Source organism: Phalacrocorax aristotelis, chromosome 7, assembly GCF_949628215.1.
Source record: "Phalacrocorax aristotelis chromosome 7, bGulAri2.1, whole genome shotgun sequence".
In the NCBI taxonomy this organism is placed as follows: Eukaryota; Metazoa; Chordata; class Aves; order Suliformes; family Phalacrocoracidae; genus Phalacrocorax; species Phalacrocorax aristotelis.
Window position 1 is genome coordinate 15794541 of NC_134282.1, and position 23438 is coordinate 15817978.

At 41.5% G+C, this 23438-nt stretch overlaps 1 protein-coding gene and 1 long non-coding RNA gene across 2 annotated transcripts in view; one reads left to right on the top strand and one right to left on the bottom strand.

The window, feature by feature from the left end:
* The window catches only part of LOC142059559 (IgGFc-binding protein-like), a 68273-nt gene extending 54193 nt beyond the window's left edge, over positions 1 to 14080 (bottom strand). The window contains exons 1-12 of the mRNA XM_075098366.1: positions 13938 to 14080; positions 12405 to 12454; positions 12170 to 12319; positions 10373 to 10635; positions 9672 to 9753; positions 6861 to 6923; positions 6355 to 6599; positions 5039 to 5322; positions 4167 to 4444; positions 3266 to 3337; positions 1082 to 1605; positions 134 to 698 (exon numbers count right to left, since the gene is read on the bottom strand). Of these exons, the coding sequence (XP_074954467.1) occupies positions 134 to 698; positions 1082 to 1605; positions 3266 to 3337; positions 4167 to 4444; positions 5039 to 5322; positions 6355 to 6599; positions 6861 to 6923; positions 9672 to 9753; positions 10373 to 10635; positions 12170 to 12319; positions 12405 to 12454; positions 13938 to 14005 (2644 nt within the window). The 5' untranslated portion in view covers positions 14006 to 14080. The remainder of the gene's footprint in view (positions 1 to 133; positions 699 to 1081; positions 1606 to 3265; positions 3338 to 4166; positions 4445 to 5038; positions 5323 to 6354; positions 6600 to 6860; positions 6924 to 9671; positions 9754 to 10372; positions 10636 to 12169; positions 12320 to 12404; positions 12455 to 13937) is intronic.
* Positions 14081 to 17040: 2960 nt separating this feature from the next.
* Positions 17041 to 23438, top strand: part of LOC142059820 (uncharacterized) — a 34437-nt gene continuing 28039 nt past the window's right edge. The window contains exons 1-2 of the long non-coding RNA XR_012661525.1: positions 17041 to 17213; positions 17806 to 17905. This is a non-coding gene — a long non-coding RNA (uncharacterized LOC142059820). The remainder of the gene's footprint in view (positions 17214 to 17805; positions 17906 to 23438) is intronic.

Sequence of the window (23438 nt, forward strand, 5' to 3'; positions counted from 1 at the left end):
AATTAGGACCAGCAAGCCTTCAAGGAAGGACGACCTCCTGGGAAGGGCAAGACCAAAGACTTGCTTCGGCCAGAGGCTCTGGGCACGGGGAGCGGCACATCTCCCTTCTAGCCACCGCAAGGCAGGTACTCACGGCAGAAGGTGGTATTCCTCCAGGGAAGAAGAGTCACGCCGGCTGCCTGGCATGCGTCAGCGTAGGCCTCCAGAGCAGCACACAGGACCTGCTGGCCACCATTCAGAGAACAAAGGTCATAGAAGCAGGTCTCAAAGTAGCTCTGGGGGTTGATCACCCCGTGGCACCGCTCAAAAGAGCCAGGACTGGCAGTCAGCAAGCCACAGAACTGGTCCGATCGGTAGAGCTTCTCCTCTTCTGCACTGCAGGGTGGGGTGGGGACAGGGACACCGCAAGGGCTGTCACTGCCTGGGACCTGCCAGCTCTCCCCCAGAGCGTTGGAGTCTGCGGCTTGCTGCCCGTTGGGCATCATGTAATCGTCCTCTCTCCGGCTGTTGAAGTTCCCGCACATGCCACAGGTCAGGTTGAAGTAGGTGGTGGGCACCTTCACCTCCACTGAGTGGTCGGTGTCGTAGGACACTCTGAGGTTGAAGTCGGTCTCCAGGACGATGTAGCGGCCGCTCCTGCTCACCGTGATGGCACCTCCCGCTGCGCTCACCGGCAAGGTCTGGCGCACACTGTTCACCTAGGGCAGACACACCGCAATGGGCCCTGGACTGGTCCCTGGCCTCTCTGGGGTCTCCCGCCCCAGGGAAATCAGCCACCAGGCCGGGCACGGCAAACCGGTGCCCACGACGCCCTCACACCCAGACGCCCGCCCCTGCGGCTTGCAGAGCCACGTCTGCCTTCTGCACTCTCCAGAGGCCTCTGTTCAACACGGGCCACGTTCCCTGTTTGCCTCTTCCTCCTCCAACCCCTCCGGAAAGGAAAAACCAAGCAACCCAGTGGCTTCAGGGGAACCCGGCGGAGCCTGGGACGATGGAGATGTCTGGCACATGCCAGGCCCTGCCAGGAAAAGCCAGCCCTGCCTTGCAGCCGCGCCGCACTCGTGCCAGCCCCACTGCCTACCAGCACTTGGCTCGTCTGCTTCTTGACAATGGCAATGCGCTCTCCGTACACCTCAACCAGGACTTCGCGCACATAGGACACTCTGGTGTTCCCACGATGCTCGTTCTTGGCCTCAACATTGAAGTAGGGCAGGGAGGTGCTGTTGGAGCACACTTTGGCCAGGGTGTAGGTGCAGTTGCCCATGAAGCTGTGCGTCACCTTGTCAAAGGTGTTGTAGTGAGGGTCACTGTGGACGTGGCAGGTGCCGTAGGATTGTTTGAGGCACTCGGGTTTCCCGCCCTGCACCCCGCAGTACTGGCCCGCGGGGCATGAGGCACTGGAGCACTGGACTTTGCTTCCCCGCGCAGGACACGTGCACTTGGAGGAGCAGGTGTTGTCCGTCCAGAACTCTGAGCCCACAGGGTAGTGCTGCCCGTTGTGCCAGCACCCGCACTGCTGGCTGGGTACGCATCGGTGATTGTAGAGCAGGTACCCGCTGTCGCACACACATCCCTCCACGCACGGCAGGCTGCAGTTGTATGGTGCTAATGGGTCAACACAGGTGGCAGGGCAGGCTGCAGCACAGGGTTCGTAGTGGCTCTTGGTAGAGCAGGCTAGTGCTGTGTAGTAAAAGGTAAACCTATTTAGATTTTTTTAAATATCATGTCCTGTTTTGTTTTGAAGTATTTGGTGAAAGTTTGTAGTTCTGAGGCAGTGTGATGCATGCCTTTGCTGTCTTACCATCCTTTAATTTCTTTTGACATTTGGCCTATTCGAAGTTTCACTCTTGGTTATAATTTCCTAGGGGAACTCTTAATCTTGAAGATGATTGCTTTGAATTCCTGCACTGGGTTGAGGACATTGTTGTCATGTTAATTATTTGTCCTAGACATGTTCCATATTTAGAGTATAGTCCTGATATTTAATTCTAATGTCTTTGTAGCTTCTTATTTCATATTTTTTCACTTCACCAAGGTATTTATTGTTCGTTAAATAATCAGGATGCACATGTGCTGTAATCTGTTTTCAGATCTTGTTACATACACGACATGTAGATACCCAAACTAATTAGAGGTTTTATACACTGACATTTTCACTTGAGAAGATTCCGGAACTGAAATTTCCTGAACAATATTTTTTCAGCTTCTATATGTTTATGTGATTTCATTCAGTTTTAATGACATTTTTTCTCACTCTATTTTTTGCCTGCTTTCAGAGGTCACAGAATTACATTGTACATTTCTCTGGTCATCCCTCCACTTACTGAATTTGATCCAGCTGTCTTATTCCAAATAACTTGGTATGGTTGGTATAGAACAAAAACGTATGCAGATCTATTAAATGAAATAGGCACAAGCCAAAGACGAGAGGTCCTACAAGTTCCTTCAGCAGAAAGAACAGCTACAGAGAGGGCTCACTCCTGCTCAGAAACCATAGAATCGGTATGAGAGAAAACCTCAGTAACGTCCCCAGCAGGAAAATGCTCCAACTAGAGATGCAGTCAAATGTGAAACAAAAGTCAGAAAGAAATCAGGCTTCAGCCATTTCAGTGTTTACAGACAAGTCTCTTTCTTTAGTCTCCCTCTCTCTTTCAGCACAGAAGGCTCATAGGACACTGGATCACTGTTTCATGTTCTTTGCATTGCTTTGGTGGGAGCAGATCTGTTCAGTATTTAAATCCTGTTCTAAAGATGACTTTCCCCCCCATAATATATGCCTGAATGCTTGAGAAATATTTATTTAATCTTTACAAACATTCACAGAAGAAAACTCTTTATTCCCAGTTTATGTCTAGCACAGACTTCTATTACTTCAATACTTTTCAATACCTTTTGTCTTGTGCCTCTGTGTGTTTCTGTCTCTTCCCCACCCTTACTACGTCTCCACTTCCATTAGCATGGTTACAATGTCCATTGCACAGGCTTCTTACTACAGTCCTGGCCTTAAATTCCAGGCTGCCTGCCTGTGTTGCCTCCTTTCACATCTGAAACCATGAACCACTATGCTTGTACAGGACACCAATGGTTTCCTCCACATCCATACGGATGAATGGTTGGCACTCTCTCCTCTCTTATACATATGGGACTTTGTGCTACTGATAGTGTTTCCAGTACTCTCCTTCTCCCTTTATCCCAGTTCTCCTGCTCAGCTCATCAGATGTGTTCCTCCTTCATCCTGCTCTCTTTGCACTGCTACAAACCATACGTTTCAGACATCTCCTCTGTTTGGTCTCGATTGGTGGGTTAATTCCTTCCACCAGCTCTGATTTCATTATTCCTGCAAGAGCAACAAGATATGACCCCTGGACCAGCTACCTAGTCTGTGCTTCTTTGTCCTTGGCTCTCTGCCCAGCCAGTTTCAACTTCTCCTTCCTCTTGTCCATAGACTTCTAAGCAAATCCTCATTTTCCTTTCTAGATCCTACTTGCTTTCTCTAAATCCAAGGTCTTCCACTTAACCTATTAATTAGTCCTCTCCAGTTTCTAGTCAAAGCTCCTTTCTCACTGTCCCAAACTGCCTGGATTCCTTATCCCCATCTACAGCGCTGCCTTTCGTCTGCTCTGGCTCATGTCCCTTCTATGTTCATGTAATATATCCACCTTGATGTGTTTTTACTGAGATTCCTGCAGGAGAAGACACAGCTTTCCTTCTGTTAACAGGGTGCCTGGCCACTCTGCAGGGTAAAGAGAGACTAGGAGCATAGGAGAAGGCAGATTTTTTTTTTTTTTCTCAAAGATATTTAAGTTTAGGCAAAGGTTCTTCAGAAGGTAAAAAATCCCTCTAAGTCAAATGTCCCTGACACACTTAATACCCCTGAACAAAAACATATGACACTAGAGGAATTCAAAGGAAAAGCCTCAATTCTGTTTTAGGATGGACTAGACAGTATTTTGTCCTTTCATCTGAAGCAGCTTAACTATTTTCACTAGAATCTTCCCAAAGGAATCAAACTGAGGACTATCTGTAACCCTGAAATCTTTAGCCTGATCAGTCAAGCTTCACAATGTTATATTAATTCAAAACAGTGTCTTGTAATGCTCTGTCTTCAGGAAGTCCTAATTATAGCCTCCTGACATGGGTAATTTCCAGTAATCGTTGATACATACGGCAGAAGGTTGCATTTCTCCATGGTGTCAGATGGACTCCTGCAGCTTGGCACATATCTGCATAAGCCTGCAGGTTTTGACAGAGGGCTTCGTTGTTCAAATGAAGTTCACAGAGGTCATACTGGCAGGCTTGAGAATAACTCTGTGGATCAACTACTGAGTGGCAATTCTGGAATGGACCATTGGGATCTGTGATCAGACCACAGTATTCATTGCTTTGGATCATATGTTTTTCATCAGCAGTGCAATCTGGAGTATGGCCATCATCTGGCAAGCACCTAGCATGGAAAAAAAAGATGTGGAAAATTCACCAATGAACTTTGAATGCACTAGCACCTAAGATGCTTTTGAAAGCACATCTAACAAAACTACAGGGCAGTCCCCAGGCTAAGCATGACATATTTTAAAGCTCTACTTTTGAAACACTTAGGATAGAAATTCAGATTTTAATAGGATCTCAACCTTATAACCTTTGAGAGATCTGGATGAAACCCAAATGCTTATTTTGGCTTTATTTTAAGTCAAGCTTTCTATGTGGAAGATACCTAGGAAGGGCAAACAAAGAGTAAAAGTATTTGAAGTTAAACCTGTACTGTCATTAAATAATGTATTGTGAAATTACAAAATAAATAGTAAAGTATCTCAGAAGAGCTCAAACAAGATCTTCAAGTATTAGCATTAATATACTATAACAATAACTGAAATCTTAGTGGGCATCTGCAGTGTTTTAGTCAAATTTTCTCTTTTTAAGCACAGTTAAATCTGCTGTGAAACTTTACCTAGATAAATAAAGTAAATAGTCTGAGAAGAATATATTTTATCGCATGTGCATGACCAACAGCTAAGGCCTAACATCCTGGTTGGAGTCCTACCTGGAGTCATTGTAAACCTGCCAACTGTTGCCAAGGCTGGCCGAGTTTGTTTCCATCTCTCCATCTGGGTTAAGAAAGTCATCTGCTTTGTGCCCATTATAATTTCCACATATTCCACAGACTTTAGACATATATGTACTGGGAAGAGTGATTTCTGCTCTGTGGTTTCCATCAAACTTGACATCCAGCCCAAAGTCAGTAGTAACCACAACATACTGCCCACTGAAGGAAATACTGACACTCTGCGCCAAGGTCAGAGGGAGCACCTGGCTGACCCCATCAACCTGCAGGCACAGAGAAGAACAATCATTACAATCACTTTTTAAAAATTCTTTTTAATGGTAAAAGACTTTTTAATGGTAACCCTCTTAGATCACATCCCTGTATGGAGCATAGGACTTGCACAGAACTCACATTGTCTTATTTAACGTGAATGTCGTACATGGGCACATAATCTAGGGCCTGAGGCCAAAATAGCATAGCTATGTAGCTTCCAAGTGTGGTCAAAGTGAGTTTGGTTAACCAGACCCAGCTGGCAAAAGTCCAGGATTTAGCATGGTCTATCAGCAGTAACTCTTCACAGACCTATCTTCTATTTTGGATCAAATAAGATTTAAAAAATGTAGTTAGAATGGATTCTCAGAACACTTTCAGGATTTGATGAACCTTGAAAAAGCTTCTTTTTGTTTCTTTTTCTTTCTCTTTTATTTTTCACATATTTATTGGGGTGTTGAATCAAACATGTCTGCTGTCGTGGCCTTTTATGGAAAGGAACCATAAAGAAGCCTTAAAATACAGTAGCTGGCCAAGTGACAAAATCAGTGTGAGGAGAGTTATCAGAGTGTCACTCTAAGACTCTCTCATCTGGCCATGCTTTATGGCAAATGCCAGGTGTTAGGTGAAGTTAGCAATGCTGTAGAATAACTAGAAACCAGGGATGAGCGTGCAGCTTTACAAGCTACCTCACAGGGTTGGGAAATAACCACCAGCATGGACTTGGTTAATGCAGGGCCTTTTATTCCTTGATGCAGACAAAGCTTGAACACGGGGGCAAACTAGAAAGGTAGGCTACCCCACCAACCCCGTCTGGACTGTCAGCCCTAATCCCACCTTTTATCAACACAGCACAAAATTATAGCCTATGTTTTCAGTCCTGAAATTCCAATGTTTAAGAACTAAACACTACACCTACTCCTAAACATCTGACTGCCCTCTAAATATTACTGTATGTATGCTGGGAATTTGCAGTCATTGTACAACAATTTCTTCATTCACACTATGAGTTAGTGATGACAGAGAGTGGACTCCAGCCTTACCTTAACAACTCTGTTTTTACCCAGATTGATCCTGTAGCCATACACATCAATGTCCATGTATCGGACGTAGGACACGCGAGTGTTGCCTCCCCTGTGCTCATTGGCTGCTTCCACGTTGAAGTAGGGCAGCGAGCTGTTGCTCTCGCACAGCTTCGAGAGGGTGTAGGTGCAGGTGCCCATGAAGTGGTGTAGCTGCTTGTCGAATGTGTAATAGTGAGGATCCCCATGTATACTGCAAATTGCTTCTGGAGACAGGAAAAAGGAATATGTTCTCATTAATATATGGATAGATCCAGAAAAGCCACCTCATTGTGCAGCAGGAAAACACAATCATCCCCAATTTATAGATTACATATGGAAGAACTGGAACAGAAAAGGCAGATTTATATGGCATAAGGCAATGCCATAGAGAATTACCCAAAGAAATTAACTGAAGCACTGGTAGTAAAAAAATTAAGTGCCCTTTTACAACTCATTGACTAACACATGTGATTGGCTAAAACTACCTGTCTGTGAAGGTGGTGTAGATTCCGTTGGTGTAGGTTTTGGTACAGGGGTAGGGCCACCTTCTGTTCGTAGGAAAGACAAGGCAATACAGTGAGTTATAACATTACAGGGTGAACACTACTTACATACCAACATATATGAATTTCCACTTATTTTTCACCAGCATAAAGTTAGAAGTTTTTCACTGAAGCAAGTGGAAGTGCCTATATTTAAAAACCAGATGTGTCAGTCTTTTGAACACTTACGAAAGCTTGTCTGATTCTTAGCTTTGTGACAGTGACTGAGTTTGTGCCAGCATGTTTCTCTGGAGCTGGAAGTGTATTTACAATTGGATATGTGACTCCCTCTGGTGTGTATGTTAAGGCATGAAGGTCATATTGTCTGCAAGTGTTGGCAGGTCCGAGTGTGAGTAGCCTGCCAGCAGAAATCATAGAGCAGAAACAAATAACTCTCAGGGCACTGGTGATTTCCAACCAGAAAGTTTTGTTGTTTCTTCAAAATGATATTTATTTCTTAGGAATGTGACAGCTGTAAGAGGTTTCTACTGACAGACACTGCACAACAAACAGTCTTGTTGTAGAATATTCTCTCCTGCCTGCTTCTACTTACTAACAAATATTAGCATCTTCTCCACTTATTCTCTATCCATCACAAAGATATCTTCTAAAAGAAGTAGACCTCTTGGTGTACTTGTATGTGTGTGCTAGCAACACCAGGGTGAGTATTGTCTTGATGTCTTGCACATTCACCTGGTGACATGTGAATGAGTGATGGATCTAAATCTCTGGAAGCACAACAGACTGACTAAAACCTTCAAAGTGCACGTGCATTCACGCCTGCTCTGTTGCATATCAAAGAACAACTCTCCTCATTCAGGTACTCTCCTATTGCACCCTTGTGAGCCCTCCACTGTGCATTGAGTGTGTGATAACAGTCAGTGTACAAGGAGATAACCAAGTGATGACAATGCTTTCCAGCCTACTTATAGATACACTACAGATATATAATTATCCTAATGAATCCCCAAGTAAGGCAGTTGGTCTTCGATATTACTGATACTGCTAACAACATTATTTATAGCAATTAGGTTGCAATATAAAAAACAAGTCATACGAAGACAAGGTAGAGATTTTTGAATAATGATGCAGTAACTACATACTATGATGGTACTGCTTTTGTGCTAACCATGTGATCCAAACTCAGCTGGATGTGGGGGTTTTGCAAGATAAGTATGATTGTGGTTATAATTTAAAAGACGACTTGAAGAATAGTGTATACTGATAAATCTGTGCACAAAATGATCCCATTCACTTAATGAGTTCTAACTTCAAAGATGAAGATATTTTGTAATAACCTGCCTGCAAAATGGGATCAGTTCTTTTGCAAGTACTGATTTCTTGTATGCCTGTTTCTTATATGCCCGTTTCTCCACATCCAGCTCCTTACTCCAGTGTAAATGCAATATTTGCATATCTAGCCCAGAATTGCTCTTTTTTATCAACATTGGTGAAAAATTACAGGAATCCTGGTAATGGCTGTATTCCCACAATGGATACTTCCCAACAAGTTTTAAGTTAACTTTGTTGAAGAGCTGAGAAAAAAACCAGAAGAAAACCTCTTCCTAAGATTATTGTCCCTTGACATCTAAGTTGAAGAAATTCTGCAAATGACAATATGAATATCAAACACCATAACCTAAAGACTGCTTGCTAAAGTTGCCTTGGAAGCTAATTTTTCATGTGATGAATGGACATATATTTAGTTTTTCATTAGTTTGATTAAAATACCTTGCAGAAACAAAAAGGTTGCGAGGACTTTGACTTCCACCAGACCTAATAATTCACTTAACTTTCATGATATTAGTAGCCATACAGTTGAACAGAGAGAGGAGCGCTTTTCTCTTGTCTCTTGGAGTTACGTTAGTGCACCATCCAGTGGCTGAATCATGTGCTAATGCATCTGGGAAAATGAAGAACTGGCTCTCCCTGCCTCTCAAAAGGAAATGGCCACAAGTATTTTTTGCAGAATTTTAAAGAAAATTATATGTTCTGAGGGTGTGGACCTGAATGGAAATCTTTGTCCTGGCTAGCATAAATTTGAAACATTTTATTGTCATTATATGAGTAGTATTTCACAGAAAGCAAGTCTTATTAAGACCCAACAACACTTCCTATATGGTTCTCATCAAGGTTCTTGTTCAATCCACATTTTGTAAATATTGCATGCTTGTCAGTAAAGATGGGGTGAAACTGTAATTCATTTCCATATCCTAGCCATCTGCAGTTTGTGTCAGTCTTGGCTGATTTGTTACAGGCTCAGGGATCAAACTCAAATCACTGATTCATAGTCAGAGCTGGTAGTGCAACTCAGCTTTATTGGCTACCCATTATTTCTTTTTGTGACATATGGCAGTGCTGTATTTGCTGAGCTCCTATGAACGAGGGTTGCTGTAAAATGCTGATTAGAGCTTTTAAACTGGAATCCAAGGGAATGTCCATAACCTTGGCTGGGTTTAGAGGTGCACTTCAGACTTAAAGTGAAGGTAAGGTTTGCTGGACCTTGTGAAAATGGTCACATTTGCAGAGAAGGGGATAGCTTATTCTGAACATTTGCAGTGGTGAGGAAAGATTTAGGAAGAAACTACAACAAAAGAGATAACAGTCAAATGAAGCCACCTGTGAAGTTTTTTGCCATTTCTCTTTTGTGGTTCGAAGTTATGAGGAGTTTCTATATTGTATATGGAATTGAGTAACGGTCAACAGCTTAGAGGTGAGGAAGGATTATACACTAAGGTGCAAGCACAGACTTACCACAGGGTCCATCCCTTACTCTCACATTGTCCAGTGCCGTATCCCCATACTCTGTCAGTCCTCGGACAGCCTCAAAAATTACCTAGTCAGGATGCAAAGTGAATCACTGCATCAGAGTTTTTTAGGTAAATATGAGACCATTTCCCTTCACATGTTTTCAGAAAATTCTTTCTAGTCTATCTCTAAAAGCATCAAGTAAGCTGAGGCTATAACAGTTTTCCTAGCTTCCCTCAGAAGCCTAAAATATGTATTCTGTAATAAGGTAAGGACTTCAGGAAACATTGTCCCCTGTTTTGCTGACTGATAAATGATCTATGAGAATTAGTTTTCTGGATTCCACAGAAGAGTCTGATGTTGGTAGCATCCCAAAGTTCAAACCTTAACTCACAGCAGACAAACCTGCATTTAATTAAGATACCTAAAGCCCTTGACTTCATGAAAAAATTAAGGAGGGAAGGAAGGAAAAAGAGAGAAAACTAAATATATTTATCCACTAAGTAACAGCACCAGTAAAGCTATGGGGGTTGTTTGTTTCTTCTTGTAGTTCATTGGCACAAAGCATGAGGCCATTATATTTACAAAATATAAACCAAGCAAATCTTGGTTATATTTTCCAGCTTACATGCACAACGTTTTGTAGCCTGCAAGGGAAGAATAAACACTGACACTGCACAAAGAAATTTATTCTGAAAACATATTACCTTTATCTTTCTCTGTGTTGAAAATGTATGAGTGACGGCACCATAGTTCCATAAAGCACTCTGGTTTCCCTTCCGACTCCACACCACAGACTCCTCTGCACTGCCTTGGATAAGCACTCGCAGCTCATTCATGTCTTCTGTCCCAAACATATAGTACCAGAAGTCTATGCATATTTTTTCAGAAACTACAATATGTGGGCTCTCAAGCCTGTTAGTGTCAAATGGGATCAGATTACTTGCTTCTTGGTAGATGAAATAGCCTTCTGTAGGGTGAAAAAAATTAAAATATGGTTGAAACTTTGTGACATGTTATGCGTTATTTAAAACTGAAGTACAACCCAACTCTGAAAGAAATCAAGGGCATCATTAGCAGTGCAAAGAAGCAAGGTAGAGGATGTTTGGACTTTACATCACAATGGTTATCCAAACTAGAACGTGAGTTGGAGAGCAAAGCAAATATACGCCCCACCGATCCATGTTCAGTTTCCTTTCTCCTCAAAGGAAAAAAATGCAATCTGCTATACATCTTCTCTTGTACAATATTTTTTTTTCCTAAAGATTTTAATCTCAAGATGAGCAAATTCCTAGCACAAGGAAAATTCCAACCTGTCAGCATCTGGTTTTGTCACAAAATGGAAGGGATAGAAAGCAATGCACATATTTCTGTCAAAATATTTAGGTTTGACATTACGAAAAGGAAAAAAACTTTTCAAAATCCAGAAACTCAGAGTATTTCTTTTAGGATTTGTAATGCTTTAGTATGAATTGGTTCAATATGAGATCACATTTTGCTTTACTAGGGCTAAAGATTTTTGCTTGCCATGGGCTATCAAAGCTACATTTCCCCAGTGCAGTTAAAGCCAAGCCTCTCCCATCTGACTGTTGAAAGGAAACAAAAAGAAGGGAATGGCCATTTCTATATGGTAAAGTATGGCTCCACACAGACCATCTAACAATCAGTCATATGTTTTAGTTGGCAAGAAAATGTAAGTCACATTTAAAGCTATATGGTCTGTGTCAGTTCAAAAAGCAAAACATTGTTTGTGAGAATCCAAATTTAAAATATTTAATTTCTTCTTTCAACAGGCAATTTTAATTGTTATTATCAAAATACTAAAAATGCAGAAAATTATTTAGCAAAAAAACCTCTAATACTGTTCTAATCTGCTTACTGAGTCTGACAGTAGCTGACCTTTCAGTCTCAGGATAATTACAAAAAGCAGTGTGACTGAAGAATGATCCCCCATAAATGGATCTGCCAATGCAAGGGTAGCGGTTCAAACAGATAGAGATGGAGCCATGCTAAGCACTTGTTTGATGATATGACCACGTTAGACCCCAGTTTTTCAATCACATGCAGCTGAGGACAAGCTTTGTTAAGATGTTCTTTAACTTCAGACTTGATCCTGTAACACTTTGTTGGTGTGAATGTTATCTAGTGCCAGTACAGCAACCGTTACATTTATTGCCATTAAATTATATGAGTGCAACTGGCACAAGACCTCTCTTGAATAACGATCTGTTGCACGTCACTGCATTCTCTACAACGCCTTAAACATTACATAATTGGCTTTCTTCTACTTCCATGCACTGATAAAGGTTTCCAAACCGTGGTGGGCCAACCCAGTTTAATTTACTCATAACTGACAGGGTGAAAAGTCAAAGAGGTGTCAGCATGAAACGAAACTGACATATTTCAAAGGGCATAATGAATCTCTTTTCTTTCAAAGAAGGAATAATAAAGGTAGTCAAGCTGTCTTCAAAAGGAAATCAACAACACCACAACTGAGCGCTTACTTCCGTCAGGGTAGTCTCCACTAGGACCCGTTCCATCAGTTGGAGTGTCATGCATAGTTCGTATCCACACTCCCTGGTTAGCATTGAAAGGTTGGGTCCAGTCACAAAATGGTCTTGAGTTGTTGTTAAAATCACATCTGGTGAGGTAAGCTGAAATACAACACATAAAGCAAGGAAAATGAGCTAGTGTGTTAAAAATCTGCCTTGAATGTTAATAGCACTGACATGCAGTTACCTGTTTCAGGATCCCATGTTTTCAAGCCACCAGTTGGTCGTTGCTTGATCCTGCCAAGAACAATAGTGTAGTGAAGCCCTTGTGAAATTAGTGACTCAAAAACTGTTTAAGAAAGAATGTTGGGACCTCAACATATGCCTGCGTGTTTCACAGAATAACTGAATAGACCCAGGGTTTAATCCGCGTCTGACTGTTTCTCTTCCCATATGTACTTACTCCTTCATCTGAGAGTGAGTCAAAGGTGGGATATGTTGACTTCATCTAATGTAGAAGGATCCTCTGCTCTGTATCCCACTGAACTGAAAGGAGACCAGCTCTCCTGGTTACAGGGAGCCACAGAAGGGATGGATGGGTGTGGCTCAGCTCAGACAGTACAGAATAATAGCAAAAACTTGCTATTAGCTTGCTGATGGCATTGTCATCCCCACTGTTGCAAAGCAAAGTGTGTAAACGCCAGTAAACTACTATACCATTAACTCTGTTATTTGTTGGAAGGCTATGTATTTCCTTTAACCCCTGCAAATCTCTAATGACACAAAGCTGTCATGTTGTTCAGCTCTTCTAATTTACCCTGAAAATGCTGCGGAACAAAAGCAGTTACAAATGCATAGACCTTGTGGTGCTACAAAGTACTACAGAGATTATTTGACACAAGATCAAAATCCCACCATCAATCCCAGGGCATGAATGGCCCTGCTCTTTGGGTGTTCTGCATAGGGAAGGGATTTCCAGGACTGCAGGTCTACAATAGTAGTTCTTGACATACTGTGATGGTGGTCCATAGTTTCAGAAGGCAGGGTTCAGTTCCAACCTCTGTGGTGCCCCTCCTTAATTATCCTTATTGTACTTGACACAGTATAGAGAATCTTCCATAAGTGAATGTATTGCAGTGAATGTCCCCACTGCCTCTCAAATTAATTAGCAATTAATTAATTATTGCTTAGATTAAACAATGCTTACATTAAGCAATGACATTCGGAGAAACTAGGGAGATGAGCAAATATCACACAATCAATGAAATGCAACAAGCAACTGGAAAACAGACTGAGCTAAGGCTAAGGAGGAAAGAGAATATGTGAAGACAGTTAAAGGAAGAAAATTTTCTTCTCTGTCCTTCCTGAGTTTCTTCTTCTGTGAGACAGAAAAAGCTGTGACATGTTGCTACTTGGTCTTTCATCAGTGCTATCTTTAAACATTTACATATCAGGCAAGTTCTAAGGCAAAGGTTACTGTAGGTATATTCAGAGTCAAAAGTGTTTTATAACTACTGCAGCTCTTTTCTCAAGGTCTCTTAAGATGTGTCATTAGAAATCCACATGTTACAAGTTTCTTTCACACACAGGACCCAGTGCAGAATTAGGCAACAACAAAATTCAATTATTTCTTCTTTTTGAAAATGACATGGTTCAATTGTACAACATTCCACATTTTAAAAGTGAAGAAACATTCCACATTTAAAAAGTGAAGAAAGGATATTTATCATTAAAAGCTAAGCTTCCTGAATTAAGCTACATTCAGTACTGTGCTACTTACCCTGTGGCGTTCAGCACTGAAATACAGAATAAAAGTAAAGTGTATTGTAAGTGCCAGGGTGTCCCCATGCTAGAAGACAGAGTTATGTCTTCTATGTGGTACAGTTTGCATAGTAATCCACCAGCTGTACTCAGCAAGGAGGAAATGAGGACTACCTACAGTAAAACAGAAAATATATTGACCAGAGGGTGGAGGCGATTATAAAAATCTGCCCACCCATCTATCAGTCATGTTCCCTGGGTTATCTAACCCGAGAACAGCATATATGAACTGAAAGATCATATTCTGTGTCACTTGCTTTGACTCCCTTACTTGTTTGCTAGATAAATTGATTTGGATTTGGCCATTTTTGGTGCTGCTGTTGTATATTTTAAAAGTCTGCAATTTTAAAGGGACTTCTTCTCACATTGATAGCAAAACAACTTTTGTCATTTTAAAACTCCTGCCCAGCTTTCACTGCAAGCCTAAGTGAGACTTCTCATATTGCCTGAATTTTCTCCCTTTCTGAAACTAGCATTCAGCAGAGCAAATAGCAAGCTTTCAACTTAATCACGACAGTCATGTTGTCGTGGGCAAAATTCAGCAACTTGCTGAAATATTATAGCTACCATATTGCCCCTGTTTAAAAATAAAAGGATCATTTTCTGGGCTGCAATGAAGTCTCTGTTGGTTGCTGGCACAGAAATAGCAGGTGGATCATTCCCACTGCCACTTGAGTCTTTGCTGTTTTGTTCTTTTGCAGCTTTCCTTGCATTGGGGTCTGCAAAGAAATGGCTCAAAGACAGACAAATTCCCTACTTCACCTGGATTTCATGAGTGTTGAGAATCAAAGGAGTATGAGAAAGTGTACACTGTTTCCTTGCATTGCCTGGAAATCCCAGACCATGGCTCTTTTTTTTTGTCTAAAAGCAGGATGTCTCTGGGAGCGGGGCCTTCTGGAAAAGTGGCCTCTTAGTTACAACCACTTTGTCTTTGTGATTATATTCCAATGATTAAGGTAATTAAGGCTTCATAATTTAAGTCTGGAATTTCTTCAACTCCCTTTCCTCCTGCTCAGCACAAAATATTTTCACTTGTTATTAGCAAGTAACTGAGGAGGCTGCTTACAGAAACAAGAGAAATAAGGAAGGACCAAGGGAAGCTAAGCACAAACATATTTCAAGTTAGATGTTAACTGCTGTGCTGACAACGGGCCTGGGCTGCATTCTGGCACAATCTCATGTGCCACGCAAGCCCCTCCAAGGCCAGAAGGGGAATGTTCACTTGACTGGTAATCATCCTCCTCCAGTGAAAATTGTTTCCTAGAAGAATGTGTGTATTTTTGCCAATCGGTAAACAGGGAAGAGGATTTCTGTAATTTAGAGACAAAAGAGACTCATTCCCCCTACAAAACCCTGCACGGCAAATACGAGGCACTGTAGCGCCATGAACACTCCTGTCAATAGAACATGGCACGCTCTCCAGCCATGCTGTGTGACACTTTCTGTCACTTTGTCACTCCTGTTTAATGCCAGCTCAGGTACTCTGTGAAAGGTGAACTGGAGTACTGATTAGGGCTTTTCAGGGAGGGACAAATATTGATAATCTCTTCTACAAATGGGAAGGATGACAAGAAAATGACTTGCCATTTGATTCCAGTGGGATGTGATAGTATTCTGCATTCCTGACAGTCAAACTGATCACCTTGCAGGCCTACTATTTCTCTTCTCCATCTGCATCCTTTGTATCTCTGAAAGGCACCTGGGAGACACTTCCATTTGTATAAAAATACTGGTCTGGACTGCACAGCAACCTGAGGAAGAAGAAGAACAGCAGCTCTTAATTTCTAATACAACAAAGATAAAATTCTTTCCAAGGGAGGACATTTGCAGACAATCTTACAAACAAGCTATATTCTACTTCTGCCTTAAACCAAGGATGCAAGCGATGCACACCTGGCAGCTAATCCCTGTGACTGGCTTCCTAAGTGCTCTGTACTGCTGGGTTTACTTTTGAAACCAGGCAGCAGATTCTGCCCCACCTGCAGCCAGCTTTAGAAGTTCTCCTCCCCTGCTGCCTGTTGACAAGGCACATGGGGGCTACTTATGGGAACTAACTGCCTTTAGATGGCACAAACAGATTTCCCACACAAAATCTGCAGATGTCAATAGTAGGGCTTGTCAATGAACGGTGTGACATGCAACATCCTCAAAAGGACAGAGGTAACACTGCATATAACTTCATTTCTGGCTGGTGGTCAAAAGGGGGTCTTAATGAGACTCTTCTAATTTTTGCAGGCTGAAGTAATGTTTCCCAGGAAACAGAATCAGCCCGATACCCCTGCAAAGGGACAGTACAATGAAGACACAACCAAAAAAAAATTGTCCAAGCAAGACAAATCAAACAGTAAAAGAAGCAAACTCAGCAGTTCATCCATTCTACTGAGTGTTGTCCAGTGCAGCTTTTGCTGCACAGTTATTCTAACATATGTAATTGTTCTCAAGTATCTAAATCCGGCTACTCCATTTTCTTGAATCCAAGTGTACTCTGATGAATAGCAATTGCACTTCACCATATTGCTAATGCTCACTCTCTGGTGTTGTAATCAGTAGAAATCTAGGAAGCTTGGCAAGCTTAAAGAATGAGAAAAATCCTACAAAACCTCTTTCTCCTAAGCCATAGGTTTGGGGCTAGTTGAGCCTCATAGTGACACTACAGGAGACTGCTACACTGCTGCCTAGCATGAAGCAGAGAGATCACTGACTAATACGAAATGCTTATGTCTTGTTGGGATGCACTTGCAGCACATGTATATCCCAGGGACTATTCTTTTAGTTTGGAAAACATCAAGTTCAGTAAATTTGCATGTAAAAACTAAACATCTTTACCTGATTTTCAGAGAATATGAATGTATCTCATTGGGCTTTGCACAGAGTTAACTGCATTGGGTTTTGGCATCAATTTTAGTTAAACTGATACAATTTGCATGAGTAAAAGGATTCCTCTGTTATTTCTATTCAGGTAAAAATTACGTTCTTCCTCTGTCCTAACAAATGGCTGAGTCAGCTCTTGCAGCATGTAATATCTCTGTCGCTGTTTCTGGAACTGCCAGCGCCCTCCCGGCTCCTCTCTGCCTTTACTGACCTTATGTATGAGAATGCACTGCCAGATCTCTGGTTCCTTCAGAAACGTGTCTATGCTGGACTCTTGTTGGAGCTACCCCCAAGTCACTGCTCTAGTAAACCTTCACTAAGGAGTTATGAAACAAACGATCAGCATCCATAAATCCATTATCAGGTAAATTTAGATGATACAGAAGTGCAACTAATCTCATCCTCGCTCTGTTGAGTAACGTGCTTTGATAGGCTGAGGAGGAAGTACACACAAAAAAAATCTCTGTTGCTAGAAAATAAATGGAATTTTTTATTAGTAAAGTGTAATTTTGTTATGTTGAGCACAAGCTGACGTTGTTTTTCTAACTGCTGGCTTTCCAAACTGAAGCTTAGATTTGAAATTCAAGCTTTTTCCTGGTCTGAGAGCTGTAATAATTTTGAAAACAGAATGCAATGTTCTAATTAGAGTGGAGGTGCCAGATTACAATTTCATTCTCTTTCTTATGCTTTGAACAGTGCAGAGCTAACAGAAATAAAAAGATAGCAGCTTTTTTGTCAGTATTCTGAGTTGTTAATTTCCTATGGACAAAATTCCTGCATGCAAATAGTACTCTTATACTGTGACATAAAATAAATGCATTTTCAAGGTAACGTCCATGAGTTTACTAGGTGCTTACAAATGTCTACTATATGGACAATGTACTCCTGAAATTGTAACTATTAAAGCCTTTCTTATCTTTGAGTTGAAATACACTCACAATATATTTCATTTCCAGCATACCAAGGCAAAAAACATAACGTTCCTCCCTTTCGATGCAATAAAGAGTTTTTGCTGGCATTCCAATGGATATTTGAGTAAAGAAAATACCATCAGAGGTAAAACTACTTTCTTCTTAATTTTGGGGTGCTACACTTGCAGTCATGAGATTAGTAAATCAGTTCATAAAAGCCCAGAAATGTTTCCAAGTCTGTAATAATAGGTGAGATATGAAAGAAAACTCTGAATATGTATTTTGGCATCAGATCTCTGGCAGGAGGAAACTGCTGATATTTATCTCTTTAACTGCTTTCTTTATGTAGGGTTGTTTTTTTATTCAATGATAATCTAATTGCTTCTGGCTCGCTGAAGTACAGCAATTTAATATCTGCACCTTGACGTATTTTACATTTTTTTGGCTTGGATTTATAATACACAACAAACCTGTGGTTTGCAAGGACCATTATCTAACAGTAGTTTCTTTCAGAGGCAATGGTGCTTTCTATTTCCATCAATGGGTTCGTAAAACCAAGCTACTTACAGAGATAAAGGATTTAGACTACTGCAAAGATCCGATTCTGCTCTTGCAATGTTTTGATTCCAATATTCTACTGTAAAAGTTGGTGGTGCTGGTCCTAGTTCATTCTAGTACAAATGAAAGGGGCTCCTGGCTCATTCTCTGTAACGTAGCTGGTATTACAGACGCAGCTGTGTCTAAAATTAGAAATCTCAGGCTTGGCTTATGAACTATGAAGTTTCTTTGAATTTTTAGCTCACCATTGCGCATGCCTCTGATGCTGATGAAGCCTGAATTGTCCCTCCCATCCTCAGCACTCTGACATTAGCAAGCCTTTCACTTACTTTTACTTGATTTTAAACAGCTGGTTTGTGCCTGATTGATTTTTTTCTGTAGGTCCCAAATGAATTGGTGCAGTTCTTTGCCTTCCAACCCAATTCCTCATGTTCTGAGTAATCCTGCAAACCTCTTACCTCTTCCTGGTCATTTCAGGAAGGGTGACTTCTCCTTTCTGTTACTTCCTGGATGAGGCCGCTTTCTCTCATAGTGTAGTAGTCCTAAGGCGTAGTCCCTTCTTACAGCAAGAGAGCCCTCTGCATATCCAATGGCTTCTGCAATTAAGTTATTAAACCTTCTTATTACAATTGCATCACAAAAATTCCTAGTAAAATTTCTTTTTTATGTAACTATATATAGACATGTACAGTTATACATTACTTAAAAATGAAGAAACTTGTCAACCTCTATTCATATGGCCTTTTCTGATCTAAATCCTACACTTCCCATGACTGCTGGAGCTATGTACTGCTCTCCATTACCTAGATCACAGAAACCTCCCTGCCCAGTCTACAGGAAAACCCATTGAGAGGTGACCGAGTTGAGCCAAAAAAAGACTCCATCTGGCAGCTCCTGCTGCTTTTACAAGCACAGAGAGATAGGAAAGTTAACCTTTTGCTCAGTCTGTCTCCAGATCACAAACTAAACCCACTCCAGATCCTAGCAAGGTATGAAGCTTGTGAAATGCACTGTTATTTGTACTTTGTTCTACAAGATCTACATCTGAAATGAACTAAACTGAATGGAGATCGCTTGTGTCATTGACTGGTTCAGAGTAAGTCATCAGCATTCTGCTGTTTGCTTTGGAGTGAACTGTATAAAACAGTATTTGAGTTTTGAGCTATGCAGGAAAAGAAGGGTTATGTCTCAGGAGGTAAGCAGGGTTCCTTGTCAGCAAAGCATTTGAGACACTAGATAACATCTGGGTGTGCTTGCTTACTTAAAAATTTGCACGAACTTAAGAAATACAGCTGACAACAGGACATTATTTTATTTTTTGGTGTATGATTGTGAATTCCTTTTCCAGAAAACAAAGAGAGTTGGATAGCATTTTCTATCAGATTGAGTCCACTCAAAGTGTGACATTCTAGAAATCGTAACTGTATTTTGATCAGGTTAAAATGCTTTGGTTTGGGTTCTTGTGGAACTTTACACATTTTGGACCTCCAAGCTTCTCTGTTTGATGCTGAATCTTAAAATCATGGATAATCAAACACATAGAGAGAAAAGATGAAGAATACCAACTATCATGCTGCTATAAAGTGAAATATTGATTATCAAAAAGAACACAAACATATAAATTGCTTTTATGATCTAAATTAAGAAATGATCTTTCATCCTTTAAATATAGTATAATCTGTTGAGAAAGAGTGCCCACAGCAGTGGATATGGACCAAAGAGGAAAGCCTCTGGATATATTACTTTAGAGTTTAGTAGGTAGAAGGAGGTGGCAATGTAGCCTGTCACTGCTTAAAGAAAGAGCCTTAGTGGAGGATGTGACCTGGGAAAGGAACACCAAACCTAGGAAGATAATAGTTTTTGGAAACGGGGGTGCCAAAGCTGCTGCCAGCTAAGCCAGTGATTTAGTAGACATTAATTTCTTGCTGAGCATCACTGATTTGTGTTATACTGTTATATTTGTGTTATATAAGAGTAAGCAACTGAGTGGCTATTAACATGATTCAGAAAGATAAAATATATTCCCATTTTACTAAAATCATATCTGACCCCAGAAACCTAGAAGCTTCCACAGAAATAAACACCCTTTGCATACTTAACAATGCAGAGCTGGAAATCACTTTCACTAGACCCCTGCAGTGATTGAGAACAGATATATCTGCCACATACAATCTTCCTTCCTCCCTCTTTTCTTGTGCCTAGGGAAATTGAACAATAATACTACAGTTTCCAAAGCATATCAATAATATCAGAATAGTCTACCCTTATTTCAGGATAGTATGCCCATATGTGTAATTGTAAAACTATGGCAACGTTTTGATTCATCTGGAATTATACTCACCAACAATCCCTAGCTGGACAGGCCCATGGGAATGCATACAGATTGCAGAATCATACAATAATTAAAGGAGGAAGGGAACTCTGAAAGTCACCTGGTTTGTACCCTGCTTAAAGCCTAAGTAACTTCAAAATTATACTAAGTTGGTCTGGGCCTTGTCCAATCATGATGGAAATACCATGACCTGCCTGGGTCCCACTCTGACTCCTGTGTTTGACCACCTCCATTGTGAAGACTTTTAAATATAATTAGTAACATATACCCATCATGGAATGAGCTTTTCTTCGCACCTGCATTCAAGAATGCATGCAGAAGTGCCTGTAAATGTGCTCTAACTGGGAATAACAAGTACAGAGCAGACCGACCCTTCTTTGATAGCCAAACCAGACAAGAGAGAATATATGATTTACCTGGATAGTACATAGTGCATCTTGTGCCATGAGCAGGACTTAAAACTGTAAGTGTAGAAAATTCTTGTGATGGCTTAAAAATCACAAAGGCCACATCTCTGCTTTTTCCTCAGTGCTCTGAAAGCTCTGAGCCTCCAGGTCACCATCAGGATATGTCTTCATGTTTTCAAACAAGTAGAATTCTTTTCTCTCTGGTTTGTTTTTAAGCAAAACACCATCTGTGAGTCAAAAATACCCAGTTAACTCCTCCGATTTAGGTTTATGAAAACAATTTCTTAAGATTAGGATCAAAATGGGAGAATTAACAATGACAGAGAAATATCTAAGTAAAGCTGGGAAACAAAAACAGAGGCAATGCCCTTCACACTGTTAATGTTTTAGGTAGAGGGCTTCCAAGAGAGGCAAACCTGTAAATCTTCCCTGTAATTTTGAATAAGCCTTTTAGAGATGGAGTGTGTGACAACCCCAAGTCCTGGCAAATTCTCTTTATTCTAGGCCTGCTTTACAAGGAGTATAGCAGAGGATAATCTGTGAGAAAAGCTTTATAGAAAAGAAAAACCTTAAATAAAATTAGGTATACTAATCAGTTAAGATTTTACTATGGAAAATAACTCTCATTTTATCCCACAGTTCTTCTGTTGCCTTTCATTAACATAGAAATCCAGAAGAGGAATAAAATGAAGAAAATAATATGTTAATATACTTAGAAAAATCTTCTAAGCAACCACAGGCTGTAAAGCATTGCTCTAGGTTCTCTTTGCATGGAGACAGCTAGGAACAGATTTCCAGACTGCCATGCTCAGAGGACCAGGTACAGTAAACTACTCTAGTTGCATTCACTCAGTGAAGCCACATGTGTTTGCCCCTTATTTCTGAAAATTCTTCCCCAGGCTCAGGTTTCAGAGCTGCTGGTTTGTTTACATTTCCCAGGGTGGAAAAGAATGAGAAGACAGGACTTGCCAGAGATTACAGAGTGAAAGGAAACCCAGCCTTTCCTTTACCTGAAGCATCTGTTCGTTAGACTGAGCTCTTGTACCTTGGACTCCCACATCCCATGTGAGTTAGGCTATCTTTCTGGCCCAGGGGGTATTTAATTTTTCACAGATAATAAGCAAGTCCAAAAAAGGAAAATGTGAGTGAAATTACCTGGTTAGGTCAGGGAATAGAGTACTCACCTGATTTGTGAAACACCAAAGTTTCACCAAAATGAAACATTGAACATTGGCACTGACGGATGCTATAGGTACGCAAGCAGATTAGCAACCTTAAGACATGAAAGTGGTCAAGCCACCTTGTGTCAGACATCTAGGAAAGAAAAAACTGTGCACTGGAAAGTGCAGTGAAGGGTAAGGCTTCTCCCTGGAAGGCAAGTAGCTGAGACACTGCCAAGCTTCCCCTGGCTTTTGTAAATACAAATGTGCTTTTGGTGAGATGATGGTAAATCAATTCTGAGAGTATGCCACGGTAAACCACTGGGACAGCTGGCCTTGTCAAGGATGCTCCCCTGCTCCTGTCAGCAGGCTGAGACACATGCCAGAGATATGGGTAATAGAAGCTGGTGGTAAGTAGGGGGTTAATTATTGGTACTTCAAACCTGAACAAGCAAGACAATCTGTGTTGAGCAAAACCTCAGGGCACTGAGTGTACTAAAATCCCTTACCTGCCCTGACCTGGGGCCTCCACCCACAAAACCTGCCCATGGGCCCGGCAATCCCAGTTCAGCCCAGCCCAGGGCCAGGCTCTGCTCTTGGCACAGCCTTGCCCTGCCTGGCTGTGTGCCCTGAGGGCTGATGTACTGACTTGCCCCCATAGCCCCAGTGATCCCAGGCTGACCCTGGTTCCCCTTGCTGGGCCTCATCCTGACTCCCACATGTAGGCTCCCACCTCAGCCTGCCTGGTCAGGAACTGCCCTGGGCTGGTCAGACGCCATTCCAGCTGGCTCAGGAGCTGGCGCCTGAGTGGCCTGTGCTGCAGGTGGGCAGGGGGCTGGTGGTGTGGTGCCCCTGCTGACAGGGAAGGGGAAAAGACTGACTGGTACGTGGATGGAAGCCATGGCAGGCAGGACCCCAGTGTCTCAGACTGCCTGTCTCATCACAGGAGGAGATTGTCCACACTGAGATTGTTTTATCCATTATGCAGTTCACTGCTGAGCTTACATAATCAGGGGATCACGCAGTAATGCCGCAACAATTTTTCATTTGTGCTGGAATTGCTCTTTAATTTTGTTTCCGGTGTCTAGTCTGATTTTGATATGTGGTGAATTCAGCTGCTGAGCAAGCACCATGGTGGGGATTTCTTCCTTGAGTCCAAACTCCACCTTCACCACACCTGATGTTTAAAAGAGTGAGCTTTGATATGCACCATGACAGTAC